The sequence below is a fragment of the Tupaia chinensis genome, unplaced genomic scaffold (assembly GCF_000334495.1).
Source record: "Tupaia chinensis unplaced genomic scaffold, TupChi_1.0 Scaffold000054_1, whole genome shotgun sequence".
NCBI lineage: Eukaryota > Metazoa > Chordata > Mammalia > Scandentia > Tupaiidae > Tupaia > Tupaia belangeri.
In genome coordinates, this window is record NW_006159512.1 from 4753920 (window position 1) to 4774382 (window position 20463).

The following is a 20463-nucleotide window of genomic DNA, read 5'->3' on the forward strand; positions in this document are numbered from 1 at the left end:
AAGGAAGGAAGGAAGGAAGGAAGAAAGAAAGAAAGAAAGGAAGGAAGGAAGGAAGGAAGGAAGGAAGGAAGCAAGGAAAATTGGTTGATGCTATAAGAAACCTCCCAAGGTCCTATGTGATTCAGTGCAGGTTACCTGAATTGACAACATGCCATGAAGCCAGGGAGCAGAAGGTCACCACAGGTTGGGCCAGCCTAGGTGAAAGCAGGAGTTGAAAGATGCCTCCATTTCTGACCTTTTTTCATGGAAATTAATATGGGATTATGAAGCTTTCCTGCCCTGGAGATGAACTTTCAGGAGGGAAGTTTGAGCAAAAGTGACTGCTCACAGAAACCCTTTATCCAACTAAGAATACTAGATTCACACATTTAAAATCCTGTAGAAGAATACCATAGAAGAGGGTGGCTATGTATAGAAATGAATGGGACAGATTCAGTGCCGCATGAGTTCAACTGGGGGCAAGCTCAGATTTGGTTTCCTGTAGACGTGAAACCAGTGTAGACGTGTGACGTTCTTCTTAGGATAGCCTTCTTCCTTGATATGTTTTCTCTTTGCACTTACAGATTTATTTTGGTTCAAATTGAATATGCTGAGAACTGACCAGCCCCCACAGACAAATCTTTCCCTTCTGTTCAGATCAGTTGCTGCCCCTGAGCTGCTATAAACTTTCCCTCATTATGCCATATTTCATATTCGTTTCACAATATTGACCTCCTCTTGCTAAAACAAGTCTCCTGTCAAACTCATCTAAAATGATCATTCTTAGTTCACTTACATTTCAATTTCTACTCATCAGTCAAAAAAGAACACACAAAAGAGAACTCATGCTTAAAACAATTGTTTTCTAACACATATAAATCAGATATCGTTTGCAAATGACTGAACTATTGAGTTGTCGGAAAAGTCATGACATATTTTTGCGTAGAAAAACAGAAAAGATACGTCATGATTTTTCCGACAACCCAATATTATGATTCTGAATAGAGAGAAATGCAAATTAAGTGGTCTAAACTGATCAATCCTGATGTTATTGATGTTATTTATTGGGCCAGTGGTACTAAACCCAATCAGAAGATTCCTATGTACTCCAAGCTACATTTTTCTTTGCAACTACATATCTTGCAGTTACATATCCTAGTATAATATCTAGAAGTCCAAACTATGGGATCCATCACATGAGTCAAACTTCTTTAAAAAGTCCATCCTTCATTGGGGTCTAAAATGAAGCGCACCACATTTTATATTCAATTCCATTCCAGTGTGTTATATAACATGGTCCCAGAATGACTGAGTGTATTTTAACATCTGCATTGCATGTTTGTATTTATACTTTTTTCAAAAAATTATCAGTTTTATCACTTGATTTTACTAAAAGTTCAATATGACTTTAAACTATAATTCCTCAATTCATAATTTATGTACAGCGCCATGAGTGAAAATGAACTTCATGTGTGAACTGTTCTGTCGTCATTAATTTCTTCCTTCTCCCCCTCCACCCCTGTTGCTGATCACACAATAAAATGCTTTAAGACACCTTTAAAAATGTGCTTGTACTTTCTACACAGAGCCAAATAAAGAGAAGGAAGCTGGAACTGGACCAGCAAAAGGTGAGTTGGGGGGAGGAGGAGCGAGGCTGAATCCAATCAAATTAGAAGCAGAGAGAGGTCAGCGCTGGTTGCTACGATGACCTCACAGTTTCTCTGACTGACCTTCCATCAACCTGGTTTAAAGTTCTTCCTTTGCATCTTATCTGCAAGACCCAATCAGCATAATGACAAATGATGTCTTGCTAAGTTTGCATTACACCCATTTCTAAAAGAAAAACAAAATGATAAAAAATATCATAAGTGTCTGTAATTGGTAGTTTCTATATCTCAGTTTACATCCTAAGGGAGAGAAGCGATTGATCTTCTTGGGATTATACCAATAGGGAAAATTATTTGAGTTATCCAGATTTCCTTTTTTTTCAATGAAAATATTCTCAGAATATTATTGTGTGAACTGTTCCAGATTTTGCTAATGATTTCAAAGACGCATACGCTAGAGAGTCACATAGATTTACAGAGATTGACAATAAATCTCTAAATATCCTACCATGATGCTCCTTATTAAATTGTAAAATCACTTATTCCTGTAATATTATTATTCTATTTTTACTTTACATAAAGAGCCCAGTCTTAGAAAATGAATAACCTTTTTCACAAACTTTTATGACTCCATGAAATACTAATCCCTTTGTCACTACATGAAGAAGTCATTGTCATTATTGACAGACTGTCTTAAATTAAGCTACATTAGTTTTCCATGTAGAAAAGTTTTTAGGAGATAGATTTAATAATTTTACTTTATATGGTTGAATCATCATTTTTATAAAATCTTTTACTAGTATGTGGCATTGTTCAAATTTTGAAATAATTATTTCCTGATTGTAATACGTTTTTCTTTTTCCTAAGAGTGCTCAAAATCGTGTTAAGCATCTCTTTGTTTCTAGTATTTTTAATTACCTAGTTCCTATAATATTGTTGTCTCTTCTACATTAATAAATACTTTTTTCTCTTTTTTTTTCAGTATATTGAATCACTTTTCTTCAGCTAAATTAAACCTAACACTCTTCTTATAAATAAACACATAATGTTAGCACCCTCACTTTGTCCTTGACCTTCAGTGACTCGCATGGACAGTAACATGAATACTAATCCCAGCCACGTGGAACACAGTTTGAAGATTATTTGCTTATGGAATGCAGACAGTGTAAACTCCTAGAACTCCTTCCATGGGATGGGTTGAAGGAGTTTTGAACATCCTGGCTGAAGTTATTGTAATATTATTCTCTACAAGGCCCATGGCATACACCTCTGTTTCCAAATTTGGAAAGGTACTCGGACCAGCCTGTAAGGCTCAACTAACAGAGAAGATGATGTAATCCCAGGAGGCAAGCTGACAAAGTTTAAACAAAGCTTGTGTCTGACCCTTAATCTTAAAAGTCATCTTATTATTTTCGTATGCACAAATGAGAAAATACCTTTTTGTAAGTGAAAATGCAACCAACACTGTATGATGAAAGAGCAATGCCAGATGACTAAGGCATCGTGAAATTAGTAGCATTTTTCCAACATTTGCAGAAGATAAGCAAGGCCATGGTCACATGTACTCACATGCCCAGATCCATAACTACTATATATATATATATATATATATATATATATATATATATATACACACACACACACATGCACACACATATCATTATATATATGTTATATATTTTATATGTATACATATAATATCTATCTATATCTATCTATATAGCTAACTAGAGAAGCTTTTTCCTAAGTATATAGTCCTCTTTACCTATTACACTTTCATAGAGGACAGGAAAGTTTCAAAGAAAATACATAAGCACAAAGTAAACACTATAATTATTGCTGCATGTATATCCCTGGTAGAGAAAGAAGCCCATGTGGGCCTGAATGGGAGTGATGGTGCAACCTGCCTTTTCTCCAGCATTAACTAGAATATAGAATATCCTGCTCTCCTTTCCTCCTTCAACTCTTAGTCCACCTATTTTTTTTTTTAAACCATCCAACTCAAATTCCACTCCTTTATACAACTCAGCTGAACATCCTGGCACACTTTCAGCTCCTTCTTCCTCCTGATTTCTCTTGGACCTATGGCCTCTGTCATCTAATCACTCTTGACCCTTTTCCCTACCGGTTATAAGCTCTTAAAAAAAAAACAGGTTATAAGCTCTTCGATGGTCAGGCACCAAGTCTTAACACTTCTTTGGTCTCCTCGTCTCACTCCCTCTAGCAGCTGGCAGAGAGAAGCGCACAACAATCACCTCACAAATACCTGGAGAATAAATGAACAGTTGAACTTTCATGCTGGTGCAGCTGCTGATCATACAGACCATGACAGATTTTTATTCCCATTCAACTTGTTTGCTGGGCAGAAGGATGAACATCCTATGCACATTCTTGGTCAATGAGGGTTCAGAATGAGGTACCTGCACAGAAAATTGGATGATTTCTACTGTAAGACCAATTCTCTTAATGATACTAAAAATGGTCACATCTGGATGTGACTTCAACAAATTCTCTAATCAGTTGAAATACATACAGTCAATAGCTCCAAGGCTGTCAATTTTAAGAATATAATTCAGGGGCCAGCAGGTGGTGTGGTGGTTACTGGGCTCCTACATGGTTGAGTGCAGTTCGAGTCCCAAACCTGGTGGCTTGAAAATCACACCAGGTGCATGTGCATGCATGCCCCAAATCCCAAGAGGACAATGGAGAAGAAGGGATTGCGGTGTGGCCAACCCCTCTGGAGGGTGATTTCTTGCTTTCTCTCTCTGTATAGCAAAAGTCTCACTAAAACCCTTTCTCTGTCCTTCCCTAGCAAATGCATGCACCCTATGGAAAAAAAAATTATAGCAATACTGCTTTAATCTCTTTCCCAGATTGACTAAATTGTTCTGTATCAATTTACAAATGCCCTGAATGTCCTAAAAGTATGTTTTGTAGTCTCAGAAAGTTTGGTTCTGATCTCAGGCTTTTATTTTCCTTTAAAATATTTATTTAATTCCATTTGTTGTTATTATTTTTTAAATTTGATCAGAGAGAGACAGAGAGAGAGGAAAGTGAGAAAATAAGCCACCAGGTATGGGAATGGAACCGTGGTCAGCCACATGGGAATCCAGCGCCTTTAACCACCACACACCACCTGCTGGGCCCGCTGATCTTAGTCTTTTAAATAGTGTTTGTAGTTAGATTTGCCAGCTTTTTCAGATTTACTAAGTCTCTGTCTGGCAAACAGCTGATTTCCCAGGAAGGGATTTTATTATTGTCTGCCTGTCTGCCTCCGGACTTGTCTACCCAGCTATTCTGTTCCCTAATGAGCACTTCATCCTGGGACCTGCCAAAGTCCCCTGGAATTGAAACAATAGAGCTGACAATAAAGAACTGTGTTTCATCAAACACCAATATCAGATACTAGGTGTGCAAGTCCCTTTCAGAGTGATTATACTGGGAGGCAAGACCCTTATAAAAGTAATGCTGCCATGGTTTATAACTCTTCCAGAATTACTGCAGACGGCAAACCAATGAGACGCTAAGTATAGATTCTTTTCTCACCCATCTTTGTTGGGGCCAAAGAGCTGCCTCTTCTTCTAACATTCATTTACTTAGTAAGTATTTAATGAGTGTCAGCTATGTGCCAGGCATGTACGTGGTCACTGGGACCTGGAGCCAGTTTATGCTTTAGGAGGACGAACACTCCTCAACAGAGGAAGGTGGATTTCAGGTTTGGAAGCAGACAAGAGTCACAGAGGGTCATGTGTAGAGACTAACCCGAGTGATCAAGTGAGATCATACTTGTTTTAGTCAACCATCCTATGTATGGACATAGGGTAATGAGGCTACATCTCTCTTCTATGTCTTAACGATTGGCCCTGAGGGAAGTTCTCAAATTGGTTCCAAATGTATCAGCCACGTTAGAATCAGAGTCCTTTGAAAATCAGTACTCATTTCAATACCTACGTTCTGATTTTTTAAATCATGATTTCTGATTTATGAATAATTGTATATCTTTGTGTGGTACAGTATGGTTTTTCACATACACAGTGTATAATAATAAAATCAAAGATATAAATGCATCATCTTATTTGATATTGAACATTATATTATGTTGCACACATTAATAATAGTTCTACTAGTCTTTTTTTAAAGTATATATTGAATTGTCAACAGCATTTTTTACTTGCTAGAACACTGCTCCATATCTATCGCTGTTTTAACAGACATTCTTATGTCTAATATTTATTTTCTTCCAAACTTTGCTGTACTCCCTTATCCCCCACAGGCAGCTTCTGGTATCTACCATTACTATTTCTACACTATTGAGACCTTCAGTTTCCACCATATAGTATGGCCTTTTAGCATATGGTAAGCAGGGACATACAGTACTTGTCTTTCACAGCCTGGCTGATTTCATGTAGCATTATATCATCTAGGTTCATCTGTTTTCTGTTCTTTATGACTGAGCAGTATTTACTTGTGTACTGAATTTTAAAAATTTATTTTTATATCTTATTAGTATAGAGTTTGTATATTTTTTGGTAAGTCCTATTGGAATAGTTACTGCCTCTTTTTAATTTTCTTCCAGAAATATAACTGCTTTTGGTAGCTGCCGCAAAAGAAATAAAAACTTATTTTCTTTTCCCAGCATTAATATTACCACATAATCTATTGTGAATGAACACTGGGAGTATTAAATCTCTCTCTCGAAACCTGAGACACAGAGTCTTCCTTCTGGTGTGAATACGGTTGGCAAATGAGGAAATGAATCAGAAGTTCAAACTATTTTCTCCTAAATATTGATTTGCTGTTGTTGCTGTTTAATGAGAAGAATGATTTAAAATTCTATTTTCTTCATTTAGGTTCCTCTTTATCCGCAAAAACATTATGCTGGTGTTATTTACTAGCATGCTAAATTATCTGTGTGTAATTTATGTTCAGGAGTCAGATAATGGACTATCCACTAAAATGTCTCTGTGTTATCCCTATGTAATCTCATTACATTGCTTTTTTGTAATGAACTTGGTTAAAAATTAATATCACTTCATTTTCAATGCTAAGATATGGCCATTATGACATGCATCATTAATAGAGTTTGGGGAAAAAAACTCGTTAAATGTATGTATTTATCATAAGATGAATCCTAATTTCGCAAGCATCAACGTGCAAGGCAGGTGTTTTCTTATTAAGAACATACAATAAGTTAAATCAAATTAATAATCTTAACTATTTTTTCCCAATCTGAAAGAATTCCAGGAGCAAAGAGGCTTTTAAAGGAAAGTAAATAGTAAACTTGTATTTTCCAGCACATCTGTAAAGTTGAATCAAATATATTCATGTAAGCTATTGTTGTCTCCAATATTTTGTGGTGGTGGTTGTTATTTTGGCCATATACGCCAATATTTACTACAATTAATTACCCTGCTCAAGGAATTCATGAATTTGTCACAACCAAATTATTGTATCAGCATGCAACTGATGTGTATTCACAAGTCACATGTATTTTAATTTCGTAAGTTTTGTTCTTTATTCTAAAATCTCTAAGTGTCTTATTTATGTTACTTATACAACTTAAACAGTCAATTTAAAGTCTACCAAGTTATTTTATGCCCAAGAGAGGTTGGAGAATTATAAGAATGTACACATTCTAGTATCTCTGGAGTTCTTTTTTATTTATTTATTTTTTTTTCAGCAGCAAGGCTCTGGTTCACATTCCAGAGTATTTATATGTAGCCCCCATCCAAGACCCCAGGCTCGTAATTTGAGACTGAGTTCTCCTACTTTCCAGTAGGTCTTCTCTAGGAATGTCAATGTTTAAAGAATAATTTTTATGGTTTTACAAATGCTATTTTCCCATGGCTTCAAAATGAATAAAATTCTGCTTCAGTAAATTGCCGTTCTGTGGAGCTAGGGGAGATAATTCAGCTGCTCAGTTTGTGGTCAGCCAGTGTGTTGTATTCTAATAAGCCAAAAACAGATATTTATATTTTTATCACCATGGTAATCACATAGAAAAAAAAAGTCTTATATGTTGTACTTTTCATTTTGTTTAGAAAAAAATCTTTTGGTAAGATGTTGTGTCTTTCATGGATGTTGTTGAACTGGACACAACCTAAAAGATTTAAATATTTAATTTCCCTCCTAGCAGTAGAACGTGGTTTTCACGGGAAATAACAACGTTTTAGTTTTGTTTAGACTAAACTAGCAGTCTCATCTAATTCAATCAAATTTAACCAGATAACTGTTCAAGAATTTAAGGTCAAAATCCTAATATCTTAAATATATTTCCCAATAAACACGTATTCTAGGAGCAATACTTTTAAAGGAAAAGAAGTAGCAAACATGTTTTCTAGCTTGGAAACATGAAGATTGATGTGCAATGAATGAACAGTTGCTGCTTGGAAGTTATTTTTTAAAAAAGTAATAAAACATATTCCTGGCTGACAGTTTTGAGAAATAAATTCCAAACCAGAAAATAATATTTGTAGTAAATATCCTAATAGATTATACAAATTGTACTAATTTACTTTTTATTATCAGGAATTTTTAAAAGCACTTTAGAATTAGCATTCATGTGTGTGCATCTTCTTTATTTTATAGGGTCATATAAGTTTACATTTTGATATCTAAAATTATTATAGTATTGTAAGTGTGAAGTTTACTATTTTTTATGCAAAGATTGGTCTTCATGCTTTGGGAGGGGAGAGGCAAAGGTTTAGAAAACACCGAATGCTTCTTTTTTGTTCTATTTAGTTTTTGCTATAGAGAGCATGCGCTTGCTGAAGAGAGAGAGAGAGAGAGAAAAAGAGAGAGAGAGAGAGAGAGAGAGAGAAATCACTCCCCAGAGGGGATGGCCATACTGCAATTCCTTCTCCTCCGTTCACCTCTTGAGACTTTGGGCATGCATATACCCGCGCCCAGCATGTTTCTCAAGCTGTGGTTCTCAAGCTGCCAGGTCCAAGTCTCTAACTGTGCAGCCATGTGGGATCCAGCTGCCTTAACCTCCATGCCACCTGCTGGTCCCCACATGCTTCTTTAAGCTTCTAAAATGTGACATTTGCAGTTCAGATGTTTTAGAAAAGAGAATTATTTTGTGCTGCTGCACATAAATACTTTAAGACATATTTTGAATTGTATAAATGTGCATGAGTAAATATTAAGAAATTTGGCATTGGCCAATACTCATATAATCTTGGGGAAAATGCATAATAAATTTCCTGAAATAATTATTATTAAAGTTAGACAAATTGATTTACATTAATTAATCTTGACTTTTGTTTCTTAAGTACAGAAGGAAAATTAATCCTAAGGTTTTCTGGGTGGAAGTGAGTTCTCATATAATACCTATAGGCTTTTATGTCTATATCCAAATGAATGTAATACATGAATAATGTCTGTCACTGACTTTGGTTACAAAATAAGAATTGCGGTTTGATTTTTGGCCTTAATTTTTTTCTTAACCTAGAGTCACATAAAACACATGCCTAGAGTTCCATTTTTTTTAATCTACATTTTTAAAATCTAGATTACCCTGCTCTCTCACCTTTTTAATTTTTTTTTTCCCTTTTTAACTGAAATACTCAAGTTTTATCTTTCAGGTACCAAGTCTTTCTAAGGCCTATCCAGCAGTTTTACTCAGTGTTTTGTGCAGTTTTACTCTTCTTTTTCAGATTTCTCTTTTCTCAAGTTGCTTCGGACAAAGTCCTTTTCTCCTTGACTCTCTGCTCCTATTTCTTGTTTCAGATGAAGAGGAAATCTCCCCGCCTAGTGCTGTGCCTCCAGGTTAGGATCATTTTTACCCTTTCTCATGCTTTTTCATTACTTTGAATCAATAAGTACCAGGAAAGAAAAGGCAGGGTGTCTGCTGAATCCAGACCCAGAGCAGGGGCACCAGGGCTTGCTGGTGCCTGCACCTAGAGGGAAAACGTTGGCTTTGAGGGCAGTATTTGTTTTACATGGGAACCTTGAAAAGGTTTTCTTTGTGAAATAAATAAGATTAATACTGTTGGGAATAAATTTTAAGAACAAAAATGTTTGTCTTCCAGTTCCAGTTATATGAGGAGACTTCAAAACATTCATGGAAAACTGGTATTAAAGTGTGAGTTTATTTTGGTACCAAAAGAAATAGAAATCCATGCATAGTTTTTTTCATACTATCCATTTTCCATGAACTTTTTAAGACCACTCATATACCTGCCCACTCTTTCCTTTTTAGACAGTCTTGTTATGTCATAATCCTCCTGTCTCAACTTCTCTAGTAGCTGGAACTACAAATGCACATCACCAGGCCTGGCTTTTTAGACTGAGCCAGGAATAGAACTGGGCTTCCCATGTGGCTTCAGCCAACTGCATAGTAGCATCAACCATTACACACCACTGCAGCTGGCCTATGTACCGTTTTTTTTAAATTTTAGATATTTGGATTTTTGTATTTTATTATGATTTTTAAATAAGACATAGACTTTTATAGATGTTTATATTGTTGGAACTCTACTGACCCCCCCCATCCAAGCCAACCTCTAGGATTTTTTTTCTCCTCGCCAGAACAGTCAGGGTTTGAAGGAATTTGAGAAGGCTGACATCAGCACTCCATTTTTCTCCTCCTCCCCCAACCCTCTGGCATCATCCAAATCACGCTTTCCTTTCAGGTGTGGGTAGTCGGGCCCTGGAAAGAAAAGATTCAGGTGAGCACACGCCCAGACAAGGCATCCCGATCTCATCCTAATACAACCACTAATGACCTCATTTCTTGAAGTTGTATTGATTCTAATCCTGTTTTATTCTGTTTGTAGCCTTTCTAGCAATCTTTCATTACATTTCTCCTTAGAAGAAAACTAATGTATTGAGAAACAATTAATTTTGCATGAAACACACACACACATACATCTAGCCACATATATTACAGGTTTGTTCATTACAACTATCATTTTTAACTTTTAGAAAATACACAGAGATCAATCTCCATTCTTGGGATGGGATGTGCCAAAGTTAGATAGTAATTCACATTTTTATAGAATTTTACATACAGTTGATAAAACACTTTCAAATGTATCCTGTCAGTGGGACCTACAATTCTGTGAGGTTATTTACTCATTTACAAATTTATGTAGAGGACGTAATATGATCCTACTATGGGCCCCTTATGGGATAGCCACTCTGATAGGCACTGCAAGTATAAAAGTGAAAAAATAATAAAAAATATTATTCTCATGTTCTAAACATGAAAGATAACTATTCAACATTACCATTAATAGACATGCATAACTTAAAGTTTTAACATTAACTTAGATATTTTAAAAAACTACATAATCACGTGACTACATTACTTAACTTCATTGCGAAAATGATGGTCTACTATAGATAGAAGTATCTAGCATGATTGATAAATAAAAACTAAAATAATTGCATTTCCCTTCCTTTCAAGAAACATTAACAAGTAGATAATTGGTGATTTATGCATTTTTTCCCTAGTTATTAAGAGGTCTAAATGGAACTTCTCTGCTTTCAGCTCAGAAACAAAGAAAATATCTCCTCTTCTCTCTCCTGTCTTCCTCACTGAAATTGACAGCAGATTAATAGCGACCAAGCAAACTAGAAAATGTAAAATAAACTTCATTTCCAGCCTGTCTCTCTTCATAGGAAAGCTTCCAACAGTTTCTTTTTCTTTGCATTTTGTTTTTCTCTTCACAGGACAAGCTAGTAGTCTTGACATTTGTACCTACAGGTTACGATCTGCTACAAGTTATGGTCTTCTACTTACTTGTTAAGTTCTGGCCACATCTATACACTTCTAGAACTGTCTAATCATACAGTAGCAAGGAATCCAGAAATGCAAGCCAGACATGGTTATCTGATGTGTCAGGCAGTTTAACTTCAAACTGCCTCATCTCTTTAGTCTTTTCCAATTCTGTTGTATAGATGTGGTGTGATAGTCATTTGGAAAAACACTGAGCATAGTGCTTTATTGCACTTATTACCATCATTTATCTGTGAGGACACAGACAGATGGAGAAACCAAGAACCATGGCTGCCAGTGAAGACAGAGAACCACTTACCCGAAAAGTTTCACTATTTCTAGGAATTTGAAAATGTTCCTTTGCCTGACATGGAAGAGACAGCCCTATAAGAATGGAACTCTGTCCCTCTCTACTGATGCCTGCTGAGGGCAGAAAGAATGATGTTGTACTTCTCTAGGTTTATTAGACAAAGAAAAGCTTCAGTGCTGATGAGAACAACCAGTCCAGGTAAGTCTGCCGAGGAAGAACCTGGCCCTGAAATCATCCTTTTCCTCCTTTCTGCTCATTAGAATGGTCTCTTGGTGAATCACCAGCGGGGGAGGAACAAGACAAGCAGAATGCCAATTCCCAGATGTCCACCTTGTTTGTTGAAAAACCTCAAACGGGAACAGTGAAAGTTGGTGAGTACCTAGAATTAAGTCCTGCTTTCTTTTCATTGAGGCAAAATGCATCTAACATTACCATTTTTAGAGTAAACAACTCAGAAGCTGTTAGTACATTCCCAGTATTGTGCAAACCCCACTTTTACTCCATCTACATAGTCCTAACATGTCTCCATCACTCCCAAAAGACCCCATTAAACAGTTGCTCCCCACCATGCCCTACATCCATGCCTTGCCAACCACTAATCTGTGTTGTCTCTATGGATTTACCTATTCTAGCTATTTCACACAAATGGAAACATACAATACATGACCTTTTGTGTCTGGCTTCTTTCACTTAACATGATGTTTTCAAGGTCTGTCCACATTGTAGCATGTACCAATACATCAGTCCTATATATTGTTGGATAATACTCCATTGTATGGATATACAAAGCCTGATTTTTATACCCTGAAAACGGGAGTGACAGACCTTTAGCACATACGAGTCCAGTACTTGGACCCTTCAGCTAAGTGGCTTCGTTTCAAATCTTGGTTGTGTTTCTTGCTACCTATTGTCCTTGGACAGACAAAGTAACCTGTTACGCCTCATTTTCTCCCACACTCTCCTTCCATTTTGTCTCCTGTAAGATGGAGATAATAAGGACCTACCTGTGAAGTACTTTGAACAGTGCTTGACATACCATTGACCTCTAAACCAGTGTCTGCTGTCATTATGACACACCTCATTCCATAACATGATTAGAAATTTGCATGTGCACTAGATCATACTGTGTAATATCTCAGGGGCAGTCAATAGGACAGATGATACAACTTTTGAAACATTCAAACAAAAAATATTGATTAAAGATATTGATTACACACTTCCTGTTTGGAGCACTATGTTGAACACTGAGTATAACATGAACTCTTAGAACTTAAAATGTGATGAAAGAAGCAGACACCAAGAAATTAAACATACAGATAATCACAAAAGCCAAGTGCCATGATGGAAATAAACAAGATGACAAGAAGGACCCGGGGGTCAAGAATTTTAACTATATAAAATTTTGTAAGGAATATACAATGGTCAGAATTGGTGTTTGACATTTACCAAATAATATGCAAATTAACACACAGTTAACTATATTCAAGAATTACTTCTTTCAGTCTGGAATGCAAGAACGCACCATGTATAAACAGAAATGTTGACTCTCCTTGTATTCTCATAGGATAGCTGAACTAGCAGCTGGGCTAGAATTTTGATAGGCTCAAGGTATGATCAGTTAATGCAAACAAACAGGCAGGTCTTCAAACAGATTCACTCCACCATATTCCCAGAATTCCAGGCTTCCTTGCCTAGTAAAAAGAATGGGAAAATAGCCATTCATAATTTCTTTTTAAACATATGTATTTCCACACATAAAAAATGCTTTCCATTGATTTCCTCCTTGTTCTTTTTCTGCTCCATAAACCTCAAGAGCAGAGCAAGTTGAAATATCCTGAGAACATCTAGGGTACTCAAAAACTCAGGGCCAATGCATTGGCATTGCAAGCAAAACAAATGACGATTTTTTTTAAACCACAGGCTGTGTCATGTGTGCTTTTTCTAGGTGAAAATATCACCTTTATAGCCAAAGTCAAGGCTGAAGATCTACTTAGAAAACCCACTATCAAATGGTTCAAAGGGAAATGGATGGATCTGGCCAGCAAAGCCGGGAAGCACTTGCAGCTGAAGGAAACCTTCGAAAGGCAAACTCGGGTATGGCCCTGAACTCCTGGCATTGGGGCTTACCTAGCTCATTCCTTCTGCACAGGTCATTTTTCTGGTTTAGATTTGAGAGATTTCCATTCCAGAAAATCCTCTGAGATTACCATTTTAGTGTCTATTGTGATTGGCCTGCTGTACCTAGGGTCTATGGGACTTATTGATTTTTTTTCTTTCTTCTTCTTATTATTTATACATTCAATTGCTATACATAATTTAGATTTTTTTAAATAGACTTTACCAGGCATGGTATGTATCTCAGTCCAGCCTAGTTGAGAATATTATATGCATCCTCCTCAACAGATAATAAACCATATCTGTATCCCACAAATATCCCATCTCTCTATTTTTCCCCCAAATTTCTTTTCCTATGCTCTTCCCCTCCCACACTCTCCTTCCATTTTGTCTCTAGTGTCCATAACAATTTTTTTAGAGGGGTTTTTGCTATAGGGCACGTGTGCTCGCCAGAAAGACAGAGAGAGACAGAGAGACAGAAAGCGAGAAATTACCCTCCCCCCCAGGGGAAATGGCCACACCGCAATCCCTTCTCCTCCATTCTCCTCTCGGGATCTTGGGCACACATGCACACACACCTGGCGTGAGTTTAAGCCACCAGGTCTGGGACTCAAACTGCGGTCTACTACACGGGAGTCCAGCGAAATAGCCATTATACCATCTGCTGGTCTCTAATTTTTAATGCTTCTATATCCTCCAGACTTTTAGTCTCTACCATAGAGTGTGGACAGTCGGTATATGTTAAGTGGAGACATACATGTTTCTCGTGGAGACATACATGTTTCTCTTCATAGCCTGACTTACTTCACTCAGCAACAAATCATTATATTGATGATGTTGTACTACAATCCCTGGACACAGACATATCCAAGAAATTAAACATACAGATAATCACAAAAGCCAAGTGCCATGATGGAAATAAACAAGATGACAAGAAGGACCCGGGGGTCAAGAATTTTAACTATATAAAATTTTGTAAGGAATATACAATGGTCAGAATTGGTGTTTGACATTTACCAAATAATATGCAAATTAACACACAGTTAACTATATTCAAGAATTACTTCTTTCAGTCTGGAATGCAAGAACGCACCATGTATAAACAGAAATGTTGACTCTCCTTGTATTCTCATAGGATAGCTGAACTAGCAGCTGGGCTAGAATTTTGATAGGCTCAAGGTATGATCAGTTAATGCAAACAAACAGGCAGGTCTTCAAACAGATTCACTCCACCATATTCCCAGAATTCCAGGCTTCCTTGCCTAGTAAAAAGAATGGGAAAATAGCCATTCATAATTTCTTTTTAAACATATGTATTTCCACACATAAAAAATGCTTTCCATTGATTTCCTCCTTGTTCTTTTTCTGCTCCATAAACCTCAAGAGCAGAGCAAGTTGAAATATCCTGAGAACATCTAGGGTACTCAAAAACTCAGGGCCAATGCATTGGCATTGCAAGCAAAACAAATGACGATTTTTTTTAAACCACAGGCTGTGTCATGTGTGCTTTTTCTAGGTGAAAATATCACCTTTATAGCCAAAGTCAAGGCTGAAGATCTACTTAGAAAACCCACTATCAAATGGTTCAAAGGGAAATGGATGGATCTGGCCAGCAAAGCCGGGAAGCACTTGCAGCTGAAGGAAACCTTCGAAAGGCAAACTCGGGTATGGCCCTGAACTCCTGGCATTGGGGCTTACCTAGCTCATTCCTTCTGCACAGGTCATTTTTCTGGTTTAGATTTGAGAGATTTCCATTCCAGAAAATCCTCTGAGATTACCATTTTAGTGTCTATTGTGATTGGCCTGCTGTACCTAGGGTCTATGGGACTTATTGATTTTTTTTCTTTCTTCTTCTTATTATTTATACATTCAATTGCTATACATAATTTAGATTTTTTTAAATAGACTTTACCAGGCATGGTATGTATCTCAGTCCAGCCTAGTTGAGAATATTATATGCATCCTCCTCAACAGATAATAAACCATATCTGTATCCCACAAATATCCCATCTCTCTATTTTTCCCCCAAATTTCTTTTCCTATGCTCTTCCCCTCCCACACTCTCCTTCCATTTTGTCTCTAGTGTCCATAACAATTTTTTTAGAGGGGTTTTTGCTATAGGGCACGTGTGCTCGCCAGAAAGACAGAGAGAGACAGAGAGACAGAAAGCGAGAAATTACCCTCCCCCCCAGGGGAAATGGCCACACCGCAATCCCTTCTCCTCCATTCTCCTCTCGGGATCTTGGGCACACATGCACACACACCTGGCGTGAGTTTAAGCCACCAGGTCTGGGACTCAAACTGCGGTCTACTACACGGGAGTCCAGCGAAATAGCCATTATACCATCTGCTGGTCTCTAATTTTTAATGCTTCTATATCCTCCAGACTTTTAGTCTCTACCATAGAGTGTGGACAGTCGGTATATGTTAAGTGGAGACATACATGTTTCTCTTCATAGCCTGACTTACTTCACTCAGCAACAAATCATTATATTGATGATGTTGTACTACAATCCCTGGACACAGACATATTTTTAAACCAATGCTGAAGAATTTGGAAAATAACTGAAATGTGATGGTCCTTGTCTGTCAGCAAGGTGCGGCTACAGTGTGTCTGGATTTCATTACAGATATACACATTCGAGATGCAGATTATCAAGGCCAAAGAAAACTATGCAGGAAACTACAGATGTGAGGTCACCTATAAGGATAAGTTTGACAGCTGTTCATTCGATCTTGAAGTGCATGGTAAGAGAACCTTCTTGCCTGGATAAATCTAATTGTTTATAGAGTATAAGGGGGATGCAGAAGAAGAAGTTCTTTTAATACTATGAGATTTGGGAGGATTTTTTCCCCCCATAAAACTGTGTGTTTCTGACTAAGCCTGCTGAATTAAATTGTAATAGGACAACTTAAAAGTGGAATCTGGGGAATTATATTGCTAAGTACCTTCCAAACTGTATTTCAATACCTATCTGTATTTCATCAATCTCCCAGACAAAATGGATGATGTCATTTTTGCTTCTAATGAATATATCTGTTCTCTTAGGTCCTCTGTACCACTCAGGTCTGGGGATAAGATAATATGGTATGTGGATGTCAGGATGCCCCAGTGGAAGGGATACTTTAATGTCAGATATAGACGTTCTCCATCCATCTGTTCTGAGTACTACCCAGAGTGAAGTTAATAGGGACAAATGTAAAGCTTTACATTTAGGTTGGGGTAGGGGGCAACTTTTATAAGCATACAAAAGGCAAGTTGCCTTGGCAGCAAAGATCTTAAACTAAAGATGAATCCAAAGTGTGACATAGCTGCAAAAGACAGAGAAGGTGTAATTTTAAATTGGGCTGCTTAGAGTAGTAGAGAATCTAGGTTTAGGAAATGATATCTCTCTCTGAAACAAGTTACTCATGCCACATTTAGAGTAATATTTTTGGCCATGAGCACCATACCTCAGTCTGGATCCTTTCTGGAGTAGGAGGACAAAAGAATCCAGAAATGACACCCTACAAAGTGAGTCGGTGAGGAAGTCAGGCTAGGTGGCTCACTGTCAAGATGAAAAGGATGTCACACAAAAGAAGAAAAGGGCCCTTTCCCATGTATTCAAGAAGCATTTTGACAGATTAGAATCAAAAGGTGGACATTATGAGACAAATTCTGTCCTAACATTAGGAGGAGCTCTTTCATTAATGCGATGTAGACAGCCTGGGATGGCTGTGACAGTCCCATTCTGGGGGATGTCAAGCTAAGGCTGGATGACCACACATTGAGGTGCTATTAAGATCTCTGTATTAGGTGGGGTTCTGATCCTTTGCAACACTATTTTACCCTGGCCAACCAGCTCCAAGAGTCACTTGGATGGCTTTGATCTTTCTTTCTTTCTAACGTCCCCCCCACCACCCCAACGCCCAGATAGCACCTGTGAAGAAGAGAGAACAAACCCCACAACAGAGCCAGCTCACACCATAGTCCTTTTTCTTCTGACTCTCTATTCTACCTGGATCTTAAGGGTATGCATGCTCAGAGTGTTTTTCAAGCTTCCTGGGCTGGGACTAAAACCCTGGTTGGCCATGTGGGATCTGGCTTCTTCCTCCCAGCACTTAAGTATTCTGCTGTGAGGTGAGCCCACTCAGAAGACTTAAGAACATTGATTTCTGGGACCAGCAGATGTGCAATGACTATGTTGCTGGGCTACCACCCAGTCAACCACAGTTCAAATCCCAGACCCAGTGGTTTAAAACTCACACCGGGCACATGTATTGTGCATACCCAAAATCCTCAGAGGAGAATGGAGAAGGGATTGTGATGTGGCCATTTCCCCTGCGAGATGATTTCTTGCTTTCTGTTTCTCTGTCTCTCTGTCTGTCTGGAGAGTGCATGTGCCCTATAGCAAAAATCTCTCTCAAAAAAAAAAAAAAAAGGAAGAAAGAAGAATATTGATTTCTGAATGGTCTTCCCTGATCTAGTAAATCAAAATCTCTAGTAAGGAGGATCAAGAAGCTAGTGTCTTCTGAGTTCCTTGGGTGACTCTATGGGGAGGCAGATAGAATGACAACGGGACAAGGTAATCCATAAGGTCCTGTCATTGGTTCTTTGTGAGGCAAGATAAGGCATGATGATGCTTTGAGCTCCCTGATCCAGGAGAACCATCCTCCTTTCAGCTGATAGTCTTTCCATCTGAAGAATCCCCACAGCCTATAAAGGTACTGAATGTAAAACTCTCTTTTTAATAGTTACTTACTGTTTTCTTTTTTTTTTTCAAAGAATCTACTGGGACTACTCCAAACATTGACATCAGATCTGCTTTCAAGAGAAGGTAACTTCAAAGGGGGAATCTAGGTAGCTTCTGTGTAACTTGGAAGCAGGGAAATTTCAAAACACACTTTCCCTCCTCTGCACTCCATATTCCAAACAAGAACAACCCTTTTTACTGTAGCCAAACACATCTTATATTTAAAAACTGGTGTTCTATGGGTTTAATCCCAATCAAACATATATCAGTCATATTTTAGAATAATGTTATAGTGAAGTGTTCCTTTTCTCAGCTGCCTAAAAAAGACACACTTTCAATTTATTCATATGTGACTTCTTCCTTAATTGCATTATTTCCCACCAAATGGCAAAAAGACATATATAAAGAGAACATTTCACATAACATTAGTTATGTCAGAAAACTTCTATTTATACTGCTTTTCACCCAGAAATCACCCAGAGAGCTACTAAAACCATGTGTCCAGAGAACCACATCAAGTAATTACTTATTGAAGTTAGCACCGTACAATATTGGATTATCCTAAGTTGAAAAAAAAAACAAATGAACTACTGAGTCTGCTGGCATTAAGAATACCATAGAGAAGCAAAATTTAGACATCTACTTCTCTTTATAACTGTGAGGGCTGAAAAATCAGGGGATCAAGGAAGACAAATGAAAATTTTTTCCAGTCTCTGAGAAGCATAACTAACCCCTTCCTGTCATTGAGTTACCCTCTGTACTGAATTAGTATATAATGTAAATTACTTAATGAGAGAAAATGTTTTGTTCTCCCTAAGAATGAACCCAGGTACAATTCTGTCAAATAAGGAAAATCATCCCAAACTATTACAAAATAATGATTTAGCCTGTTAATAAGAGATATATTTCCCTCTTAAGTTACAAACAAATCAGAAGTTTAATTATCTTTAAGATACTCAGTATTACCTGATCAGTCGATTGATATTTTTTTAACTTTTCAAAATGGCATACTTTCAAATGCAATAGTCTAAAACTATGCCGGTACCACATACGAGAATATTTTAGGAGAGGGATCATGACCTGTTAAGTTTTATGCTTTAAAAGAATAGAAGTGTGTTTATTTCAAATGACCTCCAAATACCTGCTGTTCAAGAAATTTTGAAAACACATACCAGTTTAATTCTTATGACTTACATGTTATACACACTGTTTTTAAACCCGCAGACTCTTTTCTTAGAAACCATAACTAACATTTGTAAAGAGCAGGAAACAAAATCTTCATTAAAAAATTAAACATGTAAGTAAATACGTAGTGCCATTGAAATGTCAGCTCCACAGCTTCTAGTTAAAGTTTATATGAGATCACAACAGTGGTTGCATGCTTCACTAAGATGCATTTCTCTACCGGAAAGCCCCGTTAAAAACTACTAGTAAAGGGTTCATTAACAATTCAAAGACCAATCTTTGAAAAATATATTTCCAAAAAGTATAATTATAAACTAGAAATTGAAAAGATTGTCATGATTACCCTTTAAAATAGAAAGGAATGCATCTTTTCAAAAGCTCTGTGCTAGCTCCATTTTTATGCTATGTTGGTATCACATTATCTTATTCATCTGTTCATGGACACAAAGAGGTTACCTTTGAATATAAGGCTTTGCACTTATATATCTGACATCGGTACACTTCGTCCTCCAAGCCAATCTCTGTCTTACGTGAATACAGAGATCAGCAAAAGTCCTTTGCTTTTTACACAGGTATGTTTCTAGAGCCCCCAACTTGCAAAAACAAAGTACTTTGTGTTGCTTGGCTTAAGTGCATTTGTGTTACCTGGCCGTAACACAAATCCAAGCAGTTTTATATATGCAATCTACAAAGACGTGTCTTCTGAAACTGTAGAGTGACACAAGCTCTTCATGTTTTCTTTTCCACAAGTACATACTCCCAAAACTTACAATGTCACTTGTGTGGAAAGAAATCATTTGTGTTGAATTG

At 37.2% G+C, this 20463-nt stretch overlaps 1 protein-coding gene across 1 annotated transcript in view; it reads left to right on the plus strand.

The window, feature by feature from the left end:
• The window catches only part of MYBPC1 (myosin binding protein C1), an 86820-nt gene that overhangs the window by 5845 nt on the left and 60512 nt on the right, over positions 1-20463 (plus strand). Inside the window, exons 3-7 of the mRNA XM_027775564.1 lie at positions 1566-1607; positions 11881-11991; positions 13566-13714; positions 16366-16483; positions 18501-18552. Coding sequence (XP_027631365.1) covers positions 1566-1607; positions 11881-11991; positions 13566-13714; positions 16366-16483; positions 18501-18552 — 472 coding nt within the window. The remainder of the gene's footprint in view (positions 1-1565; positions 1608-11880; positions 11992-13565; positions 13715-16365; positions 16484-18500; positions 18553-20463) is intronic.